The 22,007-nt window shown below is 42.4% G+C and overlaps 1 protein-coding gene across 1 annotated transcript; it reads left to right on the top strand.

Annotated features, from left to right (window-relative positions):
* Window positions 1-5,911: 5,911 nt before the first annotated feature.
* On the top strand, window positions 5,912-12,485 carry LOC140588735 (tripartite motif-containing protein 16-like). The gene is made up of 6 exons (XM_072710686.1): window positions 5,912-6,534; window positions 7,001-7,096; window positions 7,670-7,903; window positions 8,077-8,236; window positions 10,442-10,501; window positions 10,987-12,485. Exons 1-6 carry the CDS (start codon window positions 5,944-5,946, stop codon window positions 11,490-11,492), a joined length of 1,647 nt encoding a protein of 548 aa, XP_072566787.1. The 5' UTR covers window positions 5,912-5,943; the 3' UTR covers window positions 11,493-12,485.
* The last annotated feature ends 9,522 nt before the right edge of the window (window positions 12,486-22,007 follow it).

Below are 22,007 nucleotides of genomic sequence, written 5' to 3' on the forward strand. Positions count from 1 at the left end.
GCGGGGAGCAGAGAGCAGGCTCCCAGGAAGAGAGACGGGGCGGCGTCTTCTCCCTTTCCCCGTCGTCTCTTCTTCTTCCGCCGGCCGGAACTTACTGGAAGAAGCGGGGTTTGAGCGGCAGAAGCCGCTTGAAGCTCAGTCTTGCGCTTTTTATTCCCAGTCCTTTTGGAGACCGGGAAGGTGGCCGGTAGCGAGTCGGGGGGCGGTTCCCGGGTGGCATACCCCGGGTGGGGTAGCCAAACAGCCGCTCTCTCCCTCAGCTGCTGCAGGTTGTCGCCCACCTGCTGGAGCAGTTGTTCCTCGCCGGTGTGGAACCTCCTGTCGAGGAGCTCCCAGCAGCTGTCTACAAGCCGGCGGGCTTCGGGATCCGGGTGGTGATCGAGTTGGTCCGTCCATCGGATCACCTCCTCCTCCATGGGGAGGATTTCCCCAGTAGCGCTGAGCTTATTCAAGAGACTCACCATTCTGTCACGATCGCGGGCAAGCGAGCAGGAAAGCAAGCGATCGGAGCCAGAACGTACGGAACAAACGGGGATTTATTGGGAAAACAGGACCGGGGAAGCACGACAGGCAACATTAATGGTGAGTCTGCCGAAGACAGACTCAGACAAAGACTAAATACACAAGACATGCCACGGAGAACGAGCCACAGGTGAGAACAATCAGGGTGAAAACAGGAGGTAATGAGGTGGGCGTGGCACACATCGGGAGCGGACGGAGCGGGGCGTGACAACTACATTATTTTATGCACCTATGGCAATGAGTAAAACACCTGAATTCAATCATTAAGAGGTGTGTCCCAATTCTTATTTTTGTCCCAATTATGGGGTTAATGTTTTGTCTTAGACCTTAGGCAAGAAGATATTGTTGCATTCTGGGATTGTGGATGGACCTTAGGTTTAGATGTTGTTACATTTGGGGGAGTGGGAACAACACTTTGTCCTGGGCTTTGGGTGAGAGTGTGTTGTTGTTCTGGAAAACTCATGAGAGGAAGTATACTAGGGAAAACATACTATGGAACACGCTGACCTGGCACCAGTCAAACAACTGTCCTAATTGGGAAAAGGGTGCATCTGTTGGGTTTGTAAGGGAAGGCTGTCGTGATACTGGTGAACAGTGCATGAGCATTTGGGAGGAGAGACCTATTATCCTGTTTGCCATAATTTGAGGTAATAATATGAAGTGCTTTCCATCATTATAGGATGTCACTGGTATATCACAGTATAACCACTGTCAGTACAAACAATATGTAACGATAGAACAATAGGTAATTAATCAATCATATAATCATTATTTATGCACTTACTAAGCAAGATTGGAGGTTGCAAGAGGAAATTCAAGGATGGACATGCTATATGGTGACCAACCATGTGGAAGAAGGTCTTGAAAGGGGGGCATTTCTTTTAGGGGGTGTGCAAACACCCGGGTTATGCAGAGCACTCTGTCACGCTATATTGCATCGTCTCACTAATAAATATGATTTTTACCTTATCAACCCTGAGATTTGGACTCAGTTTTTTCTTGCTTGAAGCGAAGGCAAGAGGCTCACTCAGAGTGACTGACGTTTGCTGAAAATTGGCGTCTTTTCCTTCACTTGGTTCTCCACTGTAACTTGCAGCACTGGGTCATATCGGTTGCAGTGCTAAACGCAGACAAACTGCAGAGTTTTGGAAAACGGCCTGGACACTCGGACAGGGCCCCAAAAAGAGGACATGTTCAGGGAAATCCATGCAGGTGGTAACCCTGTGCTGGAGGACAGGGGCAGCACAAAACATGTCCTGTAGATGGCAAAAGGTCACTATGCCTCTGGAGAGCAGAAATCGAATGACACGCCCAGAATCTACATAGATCCGCAACATTAAATAGAACATTAAAACTTACCTTTTTCCCCCTGCCAACCATAGAAGACATTTCACCAGACTTGTCAAAAGCTAAAGTCTTTACAGTTTGTGATGCCAAGCATGGATTTTGGCATGTGCAACTGGCAGAGGAATCCAGGTATCTCACCACCTTTGCCACTCCATTCGCCATATTTTATTGGCTAAGGATGACGATAGGGATTAGCCCAGCACCAGAAGGTTTCCAGTATAAGCTAACCCAAGTACTGGAGGGTTTACCTGGCAGAGACATCATGGCAGATGATATACTGACCACAGGAGACAGTGACGGGCTGGAAGTACCATACATAGGGCATCTTCTTACTGCTGAAGGACGCACAGTGGATCCTGAACAAGTGCGTGCCATGAAGGAGATGCCATGACCAGCGCATGTGAAAGGCATCCAGAGACCGGTAGGCATGGTGAACTATTGGTCAAAGTTATATAAACACCTTTTAGATAACTGTGAGATTCTGACACAGCTCACACACATAGAGTCTACGTGGGATTAGTCTGCAGTGCATGAGGATGCATTCACTAGACTGAAACACAACACAGCAAATGTATCAGTCTTAAGGTAATATAGTCCTGAGGAACAGCTGTGGTTGCAGTGCGATGCCAGTGAGGTAAACCCGTAGCATACAGGAGCAGAGCACTCACACAAACTGGAAGGGGCCACTGTATGCCTAAACAGAAATAGAGATTGAGCCTCGTCATAGTTTCTGGTGTGGAGAAATTCCATCAGTATAATTATGGCAATTCCAGAGGTATGATGCCAGTGTCAATTATGTTCCAGGACACGCCACGTTGTTAGCAGACACTTAGAGCAAAAAAAACTTGCCAATGGGCCCCAAAGCTGAAACAGGGATGGACACAGAAGGGTAGACTATGTTCTAATGTCAGCAGAGAGACTAAGTGCAGTTTGTTCTGTTGCAGACGCAGACGCAAAACTGCAGACACTGATTAACAGCATGAGGTGACGGTGGCCACAGAATAAGAGAGACACACGGGTAGAAACTGGGCATTATTATTCCTTTCAGACGGAGCTGAGTTTCAGGATTGGACAGTATTCAGGGGCTACATCATTCAGAACATCCATTCCTCACATTTGGGGACTGAGGGATGTCTCAGGAGATCCGGGGAATGTGTCTGTCGGCAAGGTATGAACAAGCATATGAAGGCATTTATTGCAAAATTTAACATCTGTAGGTCTTCAGGTACAAAACAGCAAAAAGAGACACTATACTCTCATGAGATTACAAGCAGACCATGGACTAAAAGTAGGCATTGACTTGTTTACGAAAGACAGAGACTGTCTGATAATGGTAGACTCACATTCCGTGTTTTTGGGAAATTGATTACCCCCCAGACACAAAGTCAAGCACAGTGATTAGAAAACTAAAAGCACACTTTGCCAGACAAGAGATCCCACATTTACTGAATTATAAAACCGTAATTTCTTTCAGGAGGCTACAGAAGCCATGGTAATGTTAATGTTTAGTTATAGTGTAAGGATTTCACTTCAAGCAGAAGAAGAGGGATGTAACAATAGTTTTCTTTGCAATGCACAATGTGGGTGAAGTTGGGATATAACAATTAAACCAAATTGATAGATCTTCACATATCCTCTGCCAGAACTTCACACTGGTTTGCAGGACCATATGGCATGCATGTAGTTCTCCACAAAGTTGCCTGAGCAATGGGTGCATAAGCTTGAGTGTATAAGGCCCATTTGGAACATCCTTTGTGTCATGACCTGCTCGTACGATCCTCGTGTGTGCCACGCCCCCTCATTAACCACGTGTGCTGCCTCGATTGTGATCAGCTGTTTTCTGTCAGTTTGATTTATCCTGTGTATTTAAGTCCACGTTCAGTCTCTCTCCCTAGATTCGTCATTAAAGTCTCTCTGTGTAGTGTTACCTGTTGTAAGGCTGGAGGCCTTGCAGGCCCCGTCGGTCTGAGCTCTGGCAAGCCTGTAATGCTCCACCCAGGGTCCTGAAGCAAAGGTCCACCGGCTCCGACAAGACTGGACCCAAATCACCTGATCACCACATCAAAAGGGACACCTCACCCCCACTGGGCGGCCAGAATCCCGCAGCCAAATTCCAGCGACAAGGCCTGGTTGCGTCAAGACACAGATGCATCCTACACTCACTAACTCACACCAATACAGGAGGTATTACCCCAGACTAACATTAGGGACACATACACCCATGTTTGGTCTCGTTTGAATGGTCACAGTACGACGAGCACAATACTCTCAACCTTAAAGCGGCATGTTTTCACATAAGAGAAATATAGAAAATAAGACTAAACCCACCAAAGTGGAGGATCTTATCACCTGGTAGAACAAAGGAATTGTCACATTCCTCCTATAGCAATTTGATTGGCTGAGGACCTGAGAATTGATAAGATCAACAGTTCTCCAGGACACACACACAAGATCAGAGCAGGCCCTAAAATAATCAATCACAACCTTTGATACAGTCTGTCACTTGGTTTGGGATACTTAAGGAAGAGCTCGAGAGTAGCACGGGGAGTCACTCTGTAATCAGAGCTCCCACATAGTGCTGTATGAATCTTCATCTGTAATCAGATATTTTCTGCAGTTACTATGTGTCCACTCAGCTGAGGTATGGAATTGTTGTATACTTTTAATTATATTATATAGTTTAGGAATTGTGGCCACATGTTAAAATTATTGGAATGCTATATTTGGTTAAATTGGTGTAATGTATATTAATTGTGAACAACCTGTGTTTTGATTACTTCTTGGCTATCTAGGCTGGCACTGTATTACATTGTAGTGGTTGTCCAACTTCTAAACCTACATAGCAGATCCACGGATCGCCTTATCGGCCGAGGCGAATCCGATGCGCCCCATCGTCCGGGATTAGTGAGAGTTCAGCAATAGAAGGCACAGCCCAGAAGTAATCTAAATAACAGAAATGTCATGACTAAAATTGCCAATAAAGATCTTTAATTAAATTGGAGTCAGATATAATTCGGTCTTTACCTAAAACGGGTAAGTAACTTTACATAAGCGCTCGGAAGGATCCACACGCATTTCAAGCCTTCGGCTGTCCAATTGGATTCCGACATTGGGCTAGTGGACGGTTCCCCTACACTGTCATTGCCTGTCCCATGTCCCTGCACCCTTTTCCCATTAAATCCCGTATTCCCCAGACCTACGCGTCCCTCTCCTGCTTCCCCGTTCCGCGCACCGCGCCTGAACGTCACACTTTGTCTTGTGTAGTGTATTCTATAGAGAGTTTTATATTGTATAAGCTGTAAGTTGGGGCTTTTAGTCATTTTGAAGGTGTTTAAACATATTTGTTTCCAGAACTTTTGCTCTGGATCGATGGATAGATCTCATTTTGAGGTTGGGAGGGAAATTGAACCATCTATTTTTGACAATAACTTATACATTTTTGATAATAATTTGGGGCAAGAGAGATTTAAAAATTCGAGTACCCATGGAGGTATTTCTAAATGAAGCTGATTAGGATTGAACCTTGCCTGAATAATGGACTTCACTTGCTGATACTCAAGAAATTTATTGTTGCTAATTCCATATTTTGAGACAAGTTCATCAAATGGGATAAATTTCCTGTTTTGAATGACATGTTCTAGATTTCTAATCCCTTTATCGTGCCATAAGGGAAAGTTCAATGCTTTCTTTTTCTGGCAAATATCTGGATTGTTCCAAATAGGTGTTAGTTTAGACGGGAAAAGTGGAGACCAAGTTATTTTTAAAAATTCCCACCAGGCTGTCAAGGAGGTGTTTATACTAAGGCTTTTAAAACAGTTTTAACGCTTAATGCTAGGACTTATAAAATAGTTAATTCTAAATATAAACTAAATAGACACTGAGGTTTTAGGTAAATAATTTATATAATGTACTGTTTTAGAGTCCAACCCCAGTGTTTGCCCAGTCTGCTCTCCTCAGTCTGGCCTCAGTCCAAAACCACACCTACTGCAGCCTGAGAAGCAGGAACTTCCTCCCACTCTCACACAGACGACTGTGAAAGAAAACGAACTGAAACCTATCAGTGTTCATGATAAAATGGCAGAAGCCAGTTCAGCACTGGATCCGAACCAGTTAAGCTGTCCAATCTGTCTGGATCTACTGAAGGATCCAGTGACTATTCCCTGTGGACACAGTTACTGTATGAGCTGCATTAAGAGCTGCTGGGATCAGGAGGATCATGCTGGAGTTTACAGCTGCCCCCAGTGCAGACAGACCTTCACACCCAGGCCTGTTCTGGGCAGAAACACCATGCTGGCTGAAGTGGTGGAGAAACTGAAGAATACTGGACTACAAGCAACTATTCCTGCTGACCATTATGCTGGACCTGGAGATGTGGAGTGTGACATCTGTACTGGGAGAAAACACAAAGCTGTCAAGTCCTGCCTGGTGTGTCTGGCCTCCTACTGTGACACTGACCTGCAACTTCACAATAAACTCCACCACACAAAACAACACAAGCTCATTGATGCCATCAGCTGTTTGCAGGACAAGGTCTGCTCTCACCATGACAAACCCCTGGAGGTCTACTGCCGCACCGACCAGCAGTGTATCTGTTATCTCTGTACGATGGATAAACACAGAGGCCATGATACAGTCTCTGCTGCTACAGGAAGGGAGGAGTTACAGGTTAGACAAGCAACTTTCTTGCATACATTTTTCTGTCTATGTATTTGTGACTATATGCGATTTGAAGACACAGAAATCAAGTTTGCTTTGGTAAAGTCAAAAGAAAATGTCTCCAAAAATAACGTGGTACTGAAAATGTGCTATAACTGATTAGGGGGAAATTTTCAACCCCTTGACTGCGTGAAAATGTTGTGAAGAAGTTTAAAAAGTTCAGATTGAATTCATACTGAAAACTACTTTAAACAGTGAATAATATAGCTGCACCTGAATAAATACAGCAAGAATAAATCATTTAAGAATATCATCCATCCATCCATCTCCTAACCACCCGGTCAGTGTCACAGTGAGAGTCAGGAGCCTTTCCAGGGCAGCATAGGGCACAAGGCTGTGGTCCACCCTGCACAGGATGGTTAAAATGTAATCCCTGTTAATAAATTCATTTTATCATGTGTTTTGCTACATGTAGAAACAAATGGGCGAAGTGCAGAAGAAATTTCAGCAGAGAATTCAGATGAGAGAGAAGGAGCTGCAGGAGCTGAGAGAGGCTGTGGCCTCAATCACAGTGAGTATGAACCTGAAGAGAAAACAACAGCTGGCTTGTAAGAACTATTTCAGGCGTGAATTGAGGTTCTTCCACAGATAAGTGACTTGAGTTCTTTACGGTAAATTAAGGTCACTATGGGTTATAATGAGTCAGGGTTCTAGTGTAGGTTTGGGATAAAGGCACTGAACAGGAGAGCTGAACGCACCAAAGGTCTTTCTCTAACAGCCATAAAATGGTATTCCTGTTACCCAGAAGCAACTTTTCATACACCAGTATAATGTGAAGAAACACCAAAAAGTCACCAATTAAACTGAGACCCAATGGTGACAACCAACCTGCCCCATACAGCCACCAGTCTCTGCCAAATCCCTGCATCTGACAGTGTATGAGCTTAATGAGGGATCATTTCCAATCAGTGCTGGCTGGGTTTCAGTACCTGAGGCATCCAGCATGGTGACGCTCCAAACCCCAGCCCTGTGCTGTTTTTATACCTCCTGTCAGCTCACATCACTATTGTACAATGAGGCTCTCTGGAGTCTCAAAAGGGTCCAGTTGTAATTTACCGTCCTCTGCTCCCTGTGTCACCAACAGAGCTCAGCACAGTCAGCAGTGGAGGACAGTGAGAGGATCTTCACTGAGATGATCCGCTCCATTGAGAGAAGACGCTCTGAGGTGACAAAACTGATCAGAGATCAGGAGAAAGCTGCAGTGAGTCAGGCTGAAGGAGACACGAAGAGACTGAAGCAGGATATTGATGAACTGAAGAGGAGACACTCTGAGCTGGAGCAGCTTTCACACACAGAGGATCACATCCATTTCCTCCAGGTAACAGAACAGCTACTTTGACAATATAAGAACCATAGTATTCAAATGGATGTATTTTTTCTTTGGTATTTCAAATTGTTTGTCGCATGTCTGAAATCAATAACCCATTTTTAATCTGATTACAATACACATTTGTTTCGATGAAGCTGTTTAATCAGACTGTGTGTCTGTAGAGTTGCCAGGGTCTTCCTGTCACCCCTGAAGCTGGATTTGGACCCAGAATCTCTGTCTATCCACGTCGCTCTTTTGAGAATGTGAGGAAGGTGGTTTCTGAACTGAAGGATCAACTGGAGAATGTTTGCAAAAAGAAAACTACAGAGATGCATCATGCAGGTTAATAAATACATTTTCCTGTCTGTTCATGTTGATATAAACCACGCAGAGAGAGTTTGCAGTAGTCAGCATTATTAAGATTTCATTAGATTAAATCTTTATGAAAAGCTTTAAAAATGCTCCACCTTCTACAGGCTGCAAAACCTGAATCACGATTCTTCAAAATTAAACACATCAACAATATGTAATATGTTTAATGTAGAAGGATTAGCGGTTTGTTAAACTGCCTGATGTCATCCCACATAGTAAAGTTGTCCCCACTGTAATAATACTGCTGGTGTCTCCACAGTGAGTGAAGTTCATCTCCCACAAGTATGCAATAATTTTATGCCTTTTTTAGTTCAAAAATTACATCCATTCGCTCTACTCTCTCTGGTCCCTCCACTCGTACTCTTGATTCAACACATGCTCCGCCTGCTATAGATCACTCTTTAAATTGTTTTCCTGAAGTCACTTTGGAAGAGGTACAGGACATTGTCAGGAAGATGAAACCTTCTACCTGTTTCCTGGATCCTTTTCCAACCGCTTTGGTGAAATCATATATCTCTGCACTAGGTCCCCTTATTACCTCAGTCATCAATTACTCTCTCCAAGCTAGTCATGTCCCTCCTGCTTTAAAAATGGCTGTGATCAGACCGATGCTCAAAAAACCCACTTTTGATCCAAATACCCTATCAAACTACAGACCCATCTCTAATCTTCCATTTTTATCAAAAGTACTGGAGAAAGCAGTTGCTGTCCACCTTCAGCATCATCTGAAACAAAATAATCTGTATGAAAAATTCCAGTCCGGTTTCCGTTCTGCTCATAGCACTGAAACAGCACTGCTAAGAGTCACAAATGACCTTCTCATGGCAGCAGACGCTGGCTCTCCGTCTATTCTTATTCTCCTTGACCTGTCTGCTGCATTTGATACAGTTGACCATAGTATCCTCCTTCATCGGCTTCAACATACAATTGGACTTACAGACACTGCTCTTACCTGGTTTAAGTCATATCTCACAAATCGAACAGAATTCATTTTCCTTGGACAGTCCAGATCATATACACATACAGTTACCTGTGGGGTTCCTCAGGGGTCAGTCCTTGGCCCCATCCTTTTTATCCTTTACCTCCTTCCCCTTGGTCAGGTTATCGGTTGCCATGGAATTTCTTTCCACTGTTATGCTGATGACACGCAGCTGTACATTAAAACAACTGCTGCGGCCCTACCTTCATCAACATCTAAGTCATTGTCATCATCATCATCTCGACTTGCCAGATGTTTGGAGGAGATAAAGGAGTGGATGGGCCACAATTTTCTCCAGCTAAATAGTTCTAAAACTGAGGCCATCATGATAGGTACCCCCCAGCAGGTTAAATCTTCATCCATAACCGGTATCACTTTCTCTGGTCATAATATTGCTCTATCCTCATCAGTCACTAACCTTGGTGTTAAATTGGACTCTCACCTCACATTTGAATCTCATATAAATCACCTTTGCAAGGTCTCCTTCCACCAGCTTCGTAGTATTGCCAAACTCCGACCTACTCTCACTCTACCAGATGCTGAAAAGTTGACCCATGCTTTTGTTTCCTCCAGACTGGATTACTGCAATGCTCTTCTCATTGGGATTGCTAACAAGAGTCTTCAGAGGCTTCAATACATTCAAAACTCTGCAGCCAGGATCCTGATGAGAGTACAGAAATATGAACATATCACTCCCATTCTGCATTCACTTCATTGGCTTCCCGTTTCCACCAGGATTGAATATAAGATTGCTCTTCTCACCCATCAATGTATCTATGGAAATGCCCCTCCCTATCTCAAAGAACTACTCATTCCACAAACCACAACTCGTTCCTTTCGCTCTTCCTACTCAAACCGACTTCGAATACCCAGAACCAGATTAAGCACCATGGGGGACAGGGCTTTCGGTGCCGCTGCTCCTCGTCTGTGGAATGCTCTCCCTGATAATTTGAGGGCTTCGCAATCTACGGACAGTTTTAAAAGAGGACTAAAAACATTTCTTTTTAGTAAAGCATTTAATTATTAAACTTTTTTATAGTAATTTTTTATAGTAATTTATTTATTCTTTTTTGATTATGTAAGCACTTTGAGATTCTTTGGTAATGTAAAGTGCAGTATAAATACAATGTATTATATTATTATTGTTAAGTAAATTCCTTTTACTCACATCCCTGTTTCTCTCTGTCTCCTTCTAGTTACCAAAGACACCATCCTACCGGTATTAGTACCCAGGACCAGAGCAGAATTCTTACAATGTGAGTCTGTTCACACACACGCTTCTCTCTCCCTGTATGAGGTGGAGTGTGTTTTATTGTCTTTCGTTTTCTTCTGCTAGATGAGCTTCTCTTTCTCTCTCCCTCTGCCTCCTTTCACATTTACATGAGCTGTTTATGTCAGGAGCCTTTGAATCTGTTTGCAACACAACTGCTGATGTTTAATATTATTGTGCTTATGAGGTTGTTCTGTGAGGTTGAGAATATTATCATTTAAAAATGGAGAGAAAAACATTTACTAAAGGCTTTTTTCAGTGATATTATGAATTACTTCCTCTAAAATGTATTTTTCAAAAACGTAAGAAATGCTATTACATATGATGAAAAATCTTTACAGAATATTAGCATACTACATAAATTAGCTTTATGTTTCAAAGCATTACAACATACCCAAAAGCACACAATCTTGTTTAATATAAGGAGTGAATGAGACCAAACCATCACCTTCTGATCTTCTCCTCCATCAGATTCCTGTCAACTCGCTCTGGACCCCAACACAGCAAACAGACACCTCCATCTGTCTGAGGGGAACAGAGTGGTGACATGGAAGAGAGAGACACAGTCATATCCTGATCACCAGGAGAGGTTTGACTCATGGACCCACGTGCTGTGTACAGAGGGTCTGACTGGGCGCTGCTACTGGGAGGTTAAGTGGAGCAGGGGATGGGTTGGTATAGCCGTCACATATAAAGGGATTGACAGGAAAGGAGGAATTAACAACAGCGGGCTTGGATACAATGACAAGTCCTGGTGTTTGTACTGCTCAGGCTCATTCTGTCACAATAAAGTAGAAACTGTTCTATCTGGCCCCCCCTCCTCCAGGATAGGAGTGTACCTGGATCACAGGGCAGGATCTCTGTCCTTCTACAGCGTCTCTAACACAATGACCCTCCTGCACAGGGTCCAGACCACGTTCACTGAACCCCTCTATCCTGGGTTTTATCTCCAAGACAGTACAGTCAAACTGTGCTGACTAGGTTAACAGGCTGTTAAAAGTATCTCAAAAACAATGAACTAAATGACTAATACTACAAAACATGGTTACTGGCTATGACCAGTTTGCTGCCGACTACAGAATGGACCTTCATTTTACCCCAGTGAGCCCTATAACTGCGCCATCTGGGATTATAAAGACAGAAGCAGGCAGTGATTCCAGGAGATCAGTGCACAGATCAAGCCAAGGTGTGTCTTCCAGCACTAGGGACACCCTGGATGGGATGTCAGTCCATCACAGAGCAGGAATTATGTGTTTAGGTGATTTGCAACTGAAAATAAAAGTAAAAATCAATGCACTTATAGAAAATTATGTGAATTTTTGGACCCTGTGCAGTGACTCCCACGTTTGCTCTCACCTGTATACATACATTTATTCTATTCTATTCTACTGCCATGTTTCCTTTAAATACTAATAGAAGGTTTAGTTTGTTTAGAAAATTATTTATAATAACTAATTCCATCGATTACAAATGATCTTTTTTTAGGAAACAATGAATTTTTTACATAGTGAGTTGTATTTTTTGGAGTGAGTAAAATCAGTAAAATTTCAGTAATTATACCTCTTTTACCAAGCAATAATAATAATAATAGTGACTTTTGTTTTTTGTTTTGATTTCTTATTGATCCCTGTGGGGAAATTTTTGCCTACCCCATCTTGCTCTGCCTGACACTTACGTAAAAACAGATATTAAGATGAGAGCAGGCTTGGCAGTGAAGGGCAGCCACCTGCAGCGGCGCCCATGGAGCTGGGGGAATGGGGGGGCTGTTTCAGGGCCTTGTGAGGACCCACAGATATGTGACTATTCTGCCAAAGACAGCTGAGCCACACGCTCTCCTCAAATAATTCAGCTACATGTTTGAATAATTAACAGTGACTGCTTTAAGGTAAATGATAACTTTTAAAACGATTTCTGTGTTTTTCCCAGTTAAAATTTGCCAAGCTAATAAATTTGAACTTTTTTGCAGTTGACGTTGCTGTTTTTGTACTCTACTTTTATATAAATGTCTATTTACCATTATGCAAATATGAATATATTTAAAAGGCATTATACATAATATACATTATATAAATATATAAAACTGTGCCCTATGCTTCCTGAGATAGGCTCCCTGACCTGTATAAAGTGGTTATCAAACATGGACGGAGGTTAATACTCAACCTGTGTAGAGTGTATTTCCCTCTGGATCAGTGGACTGTGGACCAAGACATCACAAGATATTATTGTTAGAATCTCATAGAATGGTTCACGTGGCCAGGTCCTTTACAGGTAACCAGCAGGTGGCAGCAATGAGCAGCAGACATGTCTGCACAGTGTAACAGACCACAGGTGAGTCAAGCAATAACAGGCGATGGTTAAAGTTATTGACTATGAGGGTGGGGTGGCATCAGTCCACAACAAACAGACGACATGTCACCTGTGCTCTTTTTTTGTGGGGCAGTTATATGCCCCCACCCCCAGTGCAAACACTGAACCATAGGTGCACAGGCATATGATCCACCCTTAAGATTACTCTAATCCAACCTAGATTACTCTAATCCACCCGTGTGGCAATGCAGGTGTGCATAAACACTTACAACCTAGACAGGGCACCTGCCAGCACATTGTCCCATCCCCACATATGGCAGAACTTTAACTCGTAACTCTGTGGAAGCCAACTACAGTGCATTAAGCACTGATTAGCATTTTCCATGTTGTTTAGAATAACCAAAGAGGTTATGAACAGTATAGACCACAAGTGGAGAACCAGAGGAAACCAGAGATGCTCGACCCATAAGGTATCGTCCTGGAGTAGGATGACTCCTAGCCCAGCATCACTTGCTTCAACGTCTGGTTTAAAGGTTCTGCTAAAAGCAGGGGTGGCTAACACAGGACCGCTACTCAACAGTGTTTAGTGATTTTCAAATGCTAATTGAGAGGCCTCAGTCCAAACAAAAGGGACCTTTGGCCTAAGCAAGTTACTCAATGGAGCAGCAATACTATTCGAATTTTGCATGACCCTGCCTTTTAGGTATACAGTGGTACCTCAGTTCTCCAACTCATTAGAACTCAAAGTCGAACCAACCAGTTCGAAAAAAAATTACCTAGAACTCGATCTGAGTCTCAGAAGTCAAACCGTGAACGCCGACCTAAGATAACTTGTACGTGCTGGGAAATGAGTGAAGAGGCACGTCTGTCAGCGGATGGACCGATGGATGGATGGATGGATGGATGGATGGATGATATTCTCTCAGTCAAGAGGCTTCTCGCATTCGCTGTGATAGCATCGTGCATGTTTACACTAGCTGAACACATATTTAGACAGTAAAAATACATTTAGAGAATGATAGACAGTAACAGTAATTATTATTATATAATAAAATACATACTAAAATACAGCTGATCACATGGGGATTCCACATGGGGTTAACGAGGGGGCGTGGCACACGGAAGGAGCAGACGATCAAAATACTGTTTTGATAAATGTGCTTAGATGTGTTTAGTACAGTATATGCTGCTCTTGTTTTATCCGGTTCATTTTGTGTTTAAATGCTAAAAAAAACTTATTTAGGTGTAATTTTTGGGGCCAGGAACCAATTAATTGGTTTTCCATTATTTATTACGGAGAAAATTCTATCAGAACTCGAACTTTTTAGGATCTGATCCGGAGTTCTGAACAGATTAAGTTCGAGTTCTGAGGTACCACTTATTTGGAAGCAGATTACGTTATATGGACTACACAGATCATGCTTTGTGAAGATGCCGTCAGGCCGCAGCTGCTCCAGGGCCAAAGGGATGAGGAGCAGCAGCTCCTGGTGTTTGCTGTTGATGGCATACAGGGCCTGATAACACAGGTCTACAAAAAAAAAAAAAATTCAGGTGCCAAGTTTTTTTGAATGGATTTAGAGTATGTTGAGGGGGCTGAATTAAAAAATCACATTATTTTGCTGAAGTGGTTCTAGTTTTTGAGATAATGGACATCCATGAAAATAATGCATTCCCCCAATGCGACTTGTGTGTGATAACAAATGCCTCTTTGACTCTTTAACTTGTCTTAGGTAATGAAATGAATGATGAAGCGTTGAAGGAGAGTCTGAAAATAAAATTAGAGTAAAGTTCACATGTGCGTGTTTGCATTTTCATTTATTGCTGTTGTTACTGTGGTGGTGAATATTTACCCAGATCAAATCTGCCAAGTCATTGACATTAATAACAATTAATAAGTAATTAATATTGTATTATTTAATCAAATCATACTTAACTTTCTCCTGTCACTGTTAGATATTTTTAATTTCTTTTTTGTGTGATGTTAGACTGTTTACTTACTAGTTGTAACTAAAATAAAAATATTCTTGCAATTCTGAATGCTTTTCAAACGTGTTGCGTTATTAATTAATTAATTATATCAGAAACTAGAGCCAGTCTGGCCAAAAAAAAATAAAATAATATTCTTAATCAGCACCATAAACTTAATATGAAACCGTTCAGACATCGTTGGCACCAAAATCACTGTATACCGGTGTCATCAAAGCATGGGAGCAGACCCTCATCCTTCTTCTTCACAAAGAAGAAGCTGGAGGTGCCGGGAGAAGGTCAACAGGCAGATGACGCCTTAGGCCAGTGCTTCCCAGATGTAGGTCTCCATCACCTCCATCCCCGTATATTTTCGAAAGTTTGAATTTGTATTAAGGTATTATTAAGTGGACTTTTCATTGTGAATTTATTATGATTGACATTTATAAAATGTAATTGGTCAATTTTAGTATATATTTATGGGGGTATAGTTGATGTTTTGAATAGTTGTGTAGTATCTGTATCATTGATATGCATATTGGTAATCATATGGTTTGATCCAGCAGGATATAAGGAAGCTTCACCAGGTTAGCAGGGAGAGACAGCAATCAGAGGCAGAGGCAGAGGGTGCTGGTTCAGTCCTGATGAAGGACTTAATCCCAGTAATTGAGTGTGGGAGAATTTTGTGATAATTAAGTTACTTTGGTTTTCCTTTTTCTTTTTTATTTTCTTTAATTACATTTGATTGTTTGGGCCCATCGGCACTTGGAAGGGACAATGAAGTACATGCATCCGATCCTGCCTTGTGAGGCCACAAGTATGTTCATTGGCCGATGGGCTGTTACCCAACACTCATCCACCTGCTCCCCTCCCCAGAACAGAGTGGCCAGGACCACAGCCTGTTTCTGAGTCACCACCACTCTACAGAGCACTTCTACCTGGGATGAAGCCGGAGGACTTTGGGAAGGTCACACCAGGCAGGTGTGGACTGGATGCCCTGCTTCTCCACTGTAGAGGCAGGGCTGGAATTGTCGTTGATATCTGGTGGGAGAGAATAGAGCTCTGCTGATCTGTATGGACTCAGGGTCAGGTAGGGGGAGGGGTTAGCCGAGGTGGGAGAACTCGGTCTGGACACGGGACCAGCAGCGGTCCCAGACAATGTCCAGTGTTATGGCCAGCTGGTCATACTTGTTGAACCTCCAGGTTTCACCATTGTAGGCAGGCTCTGCTTTGAGGTCTGAGTGTAGCGCCAATTGGTAGAGGACTTGCAGGGAACACAGGGGCAAGCCCAAGCCAGCGGCAAGCATCCAGAACTCCAGCGCGAACTCCAAGCTCCGTCTAACAGCACGGTGGTCAAAGATGTCCTGGAGGGACCCTGGAACGTGACCGACAAAGTCAGGACCAGGCTCTTATCGATCCAGAGCACAGACTCCCACTTGCAGACTTTTCCTGTCAGCAGGGAGATGACCCTATCTATATCTCCCTGAAACATCTCAAGGCAGTGGTCAATGAAGGGCCTGCACTGTATGACAAAGGTGCAACACTGGCCAGGGTTGCTTATATACCTCTCTGGCATGGCTATCGGGAGTCCAGAAGATCAACGCAGGAGAACAGTGGTAGTGGTGCCTTGCTGGAGCAAGGTGGTAAGCTGCTCAATCTGTGCCAGTGTACCCTGCAACTGGCACTGCATGTCCGCTGGGTCCATGGTATTGGTAAGATATTCTGGTATGAGAAAGCACAATGACCCAAGTCTGGATCACAGGGAATTTAATCGGGGACCAGGCAGACAGAAATGGACTCGGCAAGTAGAACCTTAGTCAGGGTGATGGAGTTCAGAAGCCAGGGAGTCAGTCTAAAACTGGGGGGAGGGGGCACTTGGGGATGTCTGCAGGGAATGAGATTGGGGCAGAATTGGAAGCAGGCAAGCAGGCCAGACATGGTTATTGTATAAAAAGCTGACAGATTTTGTTGAGCATGGACTCTATTCAGCATGAGTGAGGAGGAAGTTCGAATGGTTTGCTGAAAGTTTAGGTTCAGAGTTAGTCCATGTGTATACGTCTAAATGTAAGTATAATGTCCTACAATTAAGTTAGTTGCTTGTTTGGTATTTCTAGTAGTGTGTTTGTTGGATATCTTATTAATCCATTATGATTATTCAGCAGTGTTTATTACCGAATATTCATGTTCTGTTTCAACTGTTACCGTGAGCCTATTCCCTCAATAATCAAATCAAATCCTTGTAGCCAATGATTTACACCCCCTAGGTCTGAGGTAAACTGAGTTAAACAGAATTAATATCTCATTTTCTTACTAGAAGGGCATCCATCAGAGATATTTTTTATCTCCATTTCAAGTGCATTTCATCATGGTGGCTCACTCGGAAGGGCACCCCCAAGGGAACTTCATCATGGTGGCTCACTTGGAAGGGCACCCCCAAGGGCACTTCATCATGGTGGCTCACTTGGAAGGGCACCCCCAAGGGCACTTCATCATGGTGGCTCACTTGGAAGGGCACCCCCAAGGGCACTTCATCATGGTGGCTCACTTGGAAGGGCACCCCCAAGGGCACTTCATCATGGTGGCTCACTTGGAAGGGCACCCCCAAGGGCACTTCATCATGGTTGCTCACTTGGAAAGGCACCCTAGAGGGCACCTCTGGTTTACTAAGTTATAAGGGCACCCTAGAGGGCACTAAATCACATTTTCTCCACTGAAGGGGCATCCATTAGGACAATTCCCCATATTCTTATACATGAATGGACAACCTTTACAGCACACCAATACATTTTGCCCCCCTGGAGCAGCACCTGTTTGGGCACTTCTTCATGTTTTCTCACCACTTAGGAGTAGCAGTACCTTTTATAGTAGTGGTTCCCAGTATTCCACTGGGCTGAGGATGCTGGGATTTTGTGGAGGGGTTGGTTACTTTGCCTTAAGACACTTAATCACATTTTTTTGCTCGGGAAGGCGCATCTTCATACTATCCCACATGAACAAATGTGAAACAGAGTGAAATCTGCTACAGCAATACCTGTCCCACAATATTGATTTAATATAATAGAAGCAAAGATTTGATGAGTATCGTATGCATGCCTAGAAATAAGCTTTAAAAAAAACCAACTAGAAGAAGTTCAATATCAAGTGAACAAATCCCTTTTAACAATTCTGGGAATCTGGACACCACCATACTTGCTAGAAAGTACAGTGTAGGAGTGCCATCTTGTGGACATGTGACTGAAAATGCTTCACAGGCAGATATGGATTCTGGTTTGAAATATGAACAGGTTTTGCTTTGAACCCAGTCTTCCATCATTAACTTCCAGATAGCTGCTTCAATCTGTCAACAGTGTCTCCATGGTTAATCATGACATACAGACCCACGAGCCATTAATATGTGTTATCTGTTTGGAAGAGCAGGTTTACTTAAGAAATTATATAGGGAGGGGGGTGTCATACAACCCCTGGCAAAAATTATGCAATCACCAACTTAGAGGACGTTCACTCAACTTTTTAACTTCATGGCCAATAAACAAATTACACATATGCCATGAAACAATTTTTGTTTGATCGCTGAACATTTTCAATGTATCTCAAACAAATTAAACAGAATTATTTTAATTAATGGCATGGTTTTGTTCAGATCAAGTAGAGAAAAAAAATATGGAACCACCTTTGCATTTCAAATGTGCATTTCGAAAACAAATAGTGGCACAAGTCTAACAATGCAAATTAGTCTGCAGTTAGAGGAGAGTGCTTACAGATCTTGTGCAAGCTTGTCAACTTTGCCGATTGAAAGGAAAAATGCCCCCAACAAGAGAGTTGTCAATTAAAATAATAGGACTGATTATAAAACTCATTCAAGAGGCAAATGCAACATGGAATGTGGCAAAACATGTTGGTTGTTCCCAGTCACCTGTGTCTAAACTTTGGTGCAGGTATAAGCAAACTGGGAAGGATGTAAAAGGAAAACATACAGGCAGACCGAGGAAGATGCCAAAGCATCAAGATAGAAAACTAAAAGCAATATGGCTTGAAAACAGAAAATGGACAATAAAACAAAAGACAAGCGAATGGGCAGAAACAGGAGTCAATGTTTGTGAAGTAACTATAAGAAATCGACCGAATGAAATGGGATTTACAAATACAAAAGCTACATGAAAACCAGAACTAATACCTCAACAGTAGAAAACAAGGTATCAGTTGATTAAAGAGAAGCAATCATGAAGTGAGGATGACTGGATGAAAGTGATGCTCAGTGATGAATCATGGATCTACATTGGCCAAGGAGATGATGCTGGAACTTTTGTCTGGTGCGGTTCTAATGAAACATATAAAAATGATTGCCTGAAGAAAACAAGCAAGTCTCCCCAGTCATTTAGGACCAGGGGAGATGGCAGTCATTAGCTAAACAATCAATGCACAGGTGTACAATGAAATCTCCTCATTTCATCAAACGAAAATTTGCGCACGTGAAAGTAAGTAAAAACATTTTATTTTCTTGCACAGGTCCCTTCGGGGGCTCCGTATATAACAAAGTAAGAATGTTTTAGGAAACTACAAAGCCCACTACGCTCAGCCAAATAGCGCTTCGGCGGTGTATTCGCAGAGCAACAGACACACCAGTGCACAAGTATAAATGCTCACAGCAGCCTAGGCCACTTCCCAAGGCTACAGTTAATGCTCAATGCAGGAGTATTAAGCAGCTTATAGCCTCAGAGCCATACGGAGGCCCTGGAGGGACCGGAGCAAAAATTTTATATGATCTTACTTTTGCGTGCGCGCTTAAATATTATTTAAATGTCTCGAGTCAAACCCACATTCCCTGGAGGAATCACACAACACTCTCCCAGCAACCATCTGGTGCTGCAAAAACCAACAGGCAGCAGTTCTGGAGCGTGTGGTGGTTTATAACCTGTGCTGACACGCATTTGTCCCAGGTGCCACTGGCTGTTTAAATGTCAGTTTGGACAATTTTTATATTGTAATTATTGTCTGTCAACTTTTTATTTTTAACCCAGAGTGATTTATAATCACCTATTTATTATTGCTTGTCTGATGTTTGTTGTACAGTCAGCAGTATCCATACAAATTGCCCATCAAGGACAAGATACCGTTGATCCTTGACACTTGCTCCTGGTGACGTAGCAGGTCAATCAGGGTATATACAGAAATCCAGAGGTTAAATTTAACACTTTTTAATACCTTTTTTAATACTTTCTCAATATTTTTTAAAACCCGCACGGCATTGAGTTGCAACCGTTTTTAAACAAGTTTCAAACTGATTTAAAGATTTATAATGTTACACAATTTTGGCCTGTACAACAGAATTTAAATAGGGAACATGGGTCAACAGAATAAATTTAGTGACTGTGATTTTGAAAACATCTTGCATTTAACTTCTTCAGTCACAAGTCCATATCTTTATCCACTAGGCCAGGGCTATTCAACTCACGGTCCTCAAGGGCCGAGCCCTGCTGATTTTCCAGCCTTCCTTCACCTGTGAGTCAGGTGTGAAGCCTCTGACCAAATAGAATCAGTAATTATTAAACTAACTACCTGGGAGAACTGAAAACAAGGCCTGGATTTGGAATCGAGGGCCTGAATTGAATAGCCCTGCACTAGGCTATTCATGGCAAGTGCCTTAATTGTTTGGCTTTTTCTTCAATGAGTTTGTCGATTTGCACCAGTTGACCAACTGCTCTCATCCATGCATTCCTGATTTATGAGCTGTGCATCGCATATGCGAAAAGAGAGCGCTGACGGTCATTATCATAAATTTATCACGCTGATTTAAACTCTTGGTGTGTAAACCTTGTAGTTGCCTGCAGGCATCTTACGTTAGCAAGATAAGTTTGGTGATAATTAATGCAGCTAGCGAATTACTTACATAAAAACCTACTACTTGGGGTTGCAATAAGTTATCGTATTGACCAGTAAACGACAAGAAACATAAATACAAAAACAATAAGGTTCCATAGAACTACGTGCTTTGGACCCTTAACAACAAAAATCTGCTGCCAAGTCAATCAGTACTTGTACTGATCGCTTGCTCCATTTTGATCGCGGTTCCCGAAGAGAACTCTATCTGCAATCTATGGCTCATCCTGCTAGTCCCGGGTGTAGAGGGTTGAATTTCGGATCGTATTTTAAACCACTGAAATTGTGGCAGCGTATTTGAAACAACGAAAATAACGGGACTGAATATTGTAAAGCAGAAATAAGAGGACTGAATGTTACTGCTTGAATAATAAAGATGCGAATAAAACACATGGAATATTTTCAACTGAATTTGTTCTTTTGAAATTTATTTTGAGGCGAAATTAAATGAACTTAATTCATGTGGTTGAATTATAAACATGCACTTTAAACTGCGTATCTTTTGGAACTGAATTTTGGAAGCCGAATATTTTTGTACTGAATATTTAAGCAATGAAATTACGATTGAAATGTTTTCAGTTGAAATGTTCAATGTTTAAATGTATGCACATATTAAATTACAGTCCCCAAAAATTCAAAGCGTCATTAATGCAATGCATTTTTATTCGATAAGTGTAATTCAACGTGTTTTTTTCATCAACGACTTTTGTCATTAATTTACTTCCAGTCCTTAAACGCTGGGTCCTCTAACCACTTACGTGCAAATTTGCACTTACCCATGATGACTATGGCCCAATCCCAAACTATACCCTCGACACTCCGCCTTCATTTCGAGTCACACTCCCGCCGAGTCACCCTCACAACACGCCCTATGCACTTAAACTGAAGGTAACTGTCACAAGAAAGATTTGAGACAGACTTGCCCTCGCAGCGCCTTTTTACAGTCTTCTTTACCGGAAAGAGGAAATGCATTACGTAGTGATTTGACGAAATGGATCCATCAAGAAGCTGTATTGTATTTTCTTTAATGACATATCAGTTATTTTAAAGAAGCACAAAGTTTATCTAATGCGAGAAGACGACGGCTACGTCGTCTTATTGCACTGAGCAATGTACACGTGCCATATTGACGATCGTACAATTTCTACCACAGCTAACTTAGTTTACACGCATAAAACATTACGCATTACTTCTGTACCAAATACCAGATCAGATCTGTAGAGGGAAAAAAAACAGGCAAATATGAAACATAAATTGTTATTGCTGGTGTGATGTTGATCGAGTTTGCGTGCGAATGTTTCTTCGCGTGGTTTCTAGTTTGAAAAGTAAGCAGCCAACATGTA

This window comes from Paramormyrops kingsleyae, chromosome 4 (genome assembly GCF_048594095.1).
Source record: "Paramormyrops kingsleyae isolate MSU_618 chromosome 4, PKINGS_0.4, whole genome shotgun sequence".
Lineage (NCBI taxonomy): Eukaryota > Metazoa > Chordata > Actinopteri > Osteoglossiformes > Mormyridae > Paramormyrops > Paramormyrops kingsleyae.

What these genes read in the sequence shown, in the direction of transcription:
- LOC140588735 (XM_072710686.1), top strand. Translation starts at nt 5,944, where the DNA reads ATGGCAGAAGCCAGTTCAGCACTGGATCCGAACCAGTTAAGCTGTCCA. An exon ending in AGGCTGTGGCCTCAATCACA is followed by an intron (nt 7,097 to 7,669) that starts GTGAGTATGAAC and finishes TGTCACCAACAG; the next exon opens with AGCTCAGCACAGTCAGCAGT. An exon ending in TACAGAGATGCATCATGCAG is followed by an intron (nt 8,237 to 10,441) that starts GTTAATAAATAC and finishes GTCTCCTTCTAG; the next exon opens with TTACCAAAGACACCATCCTA.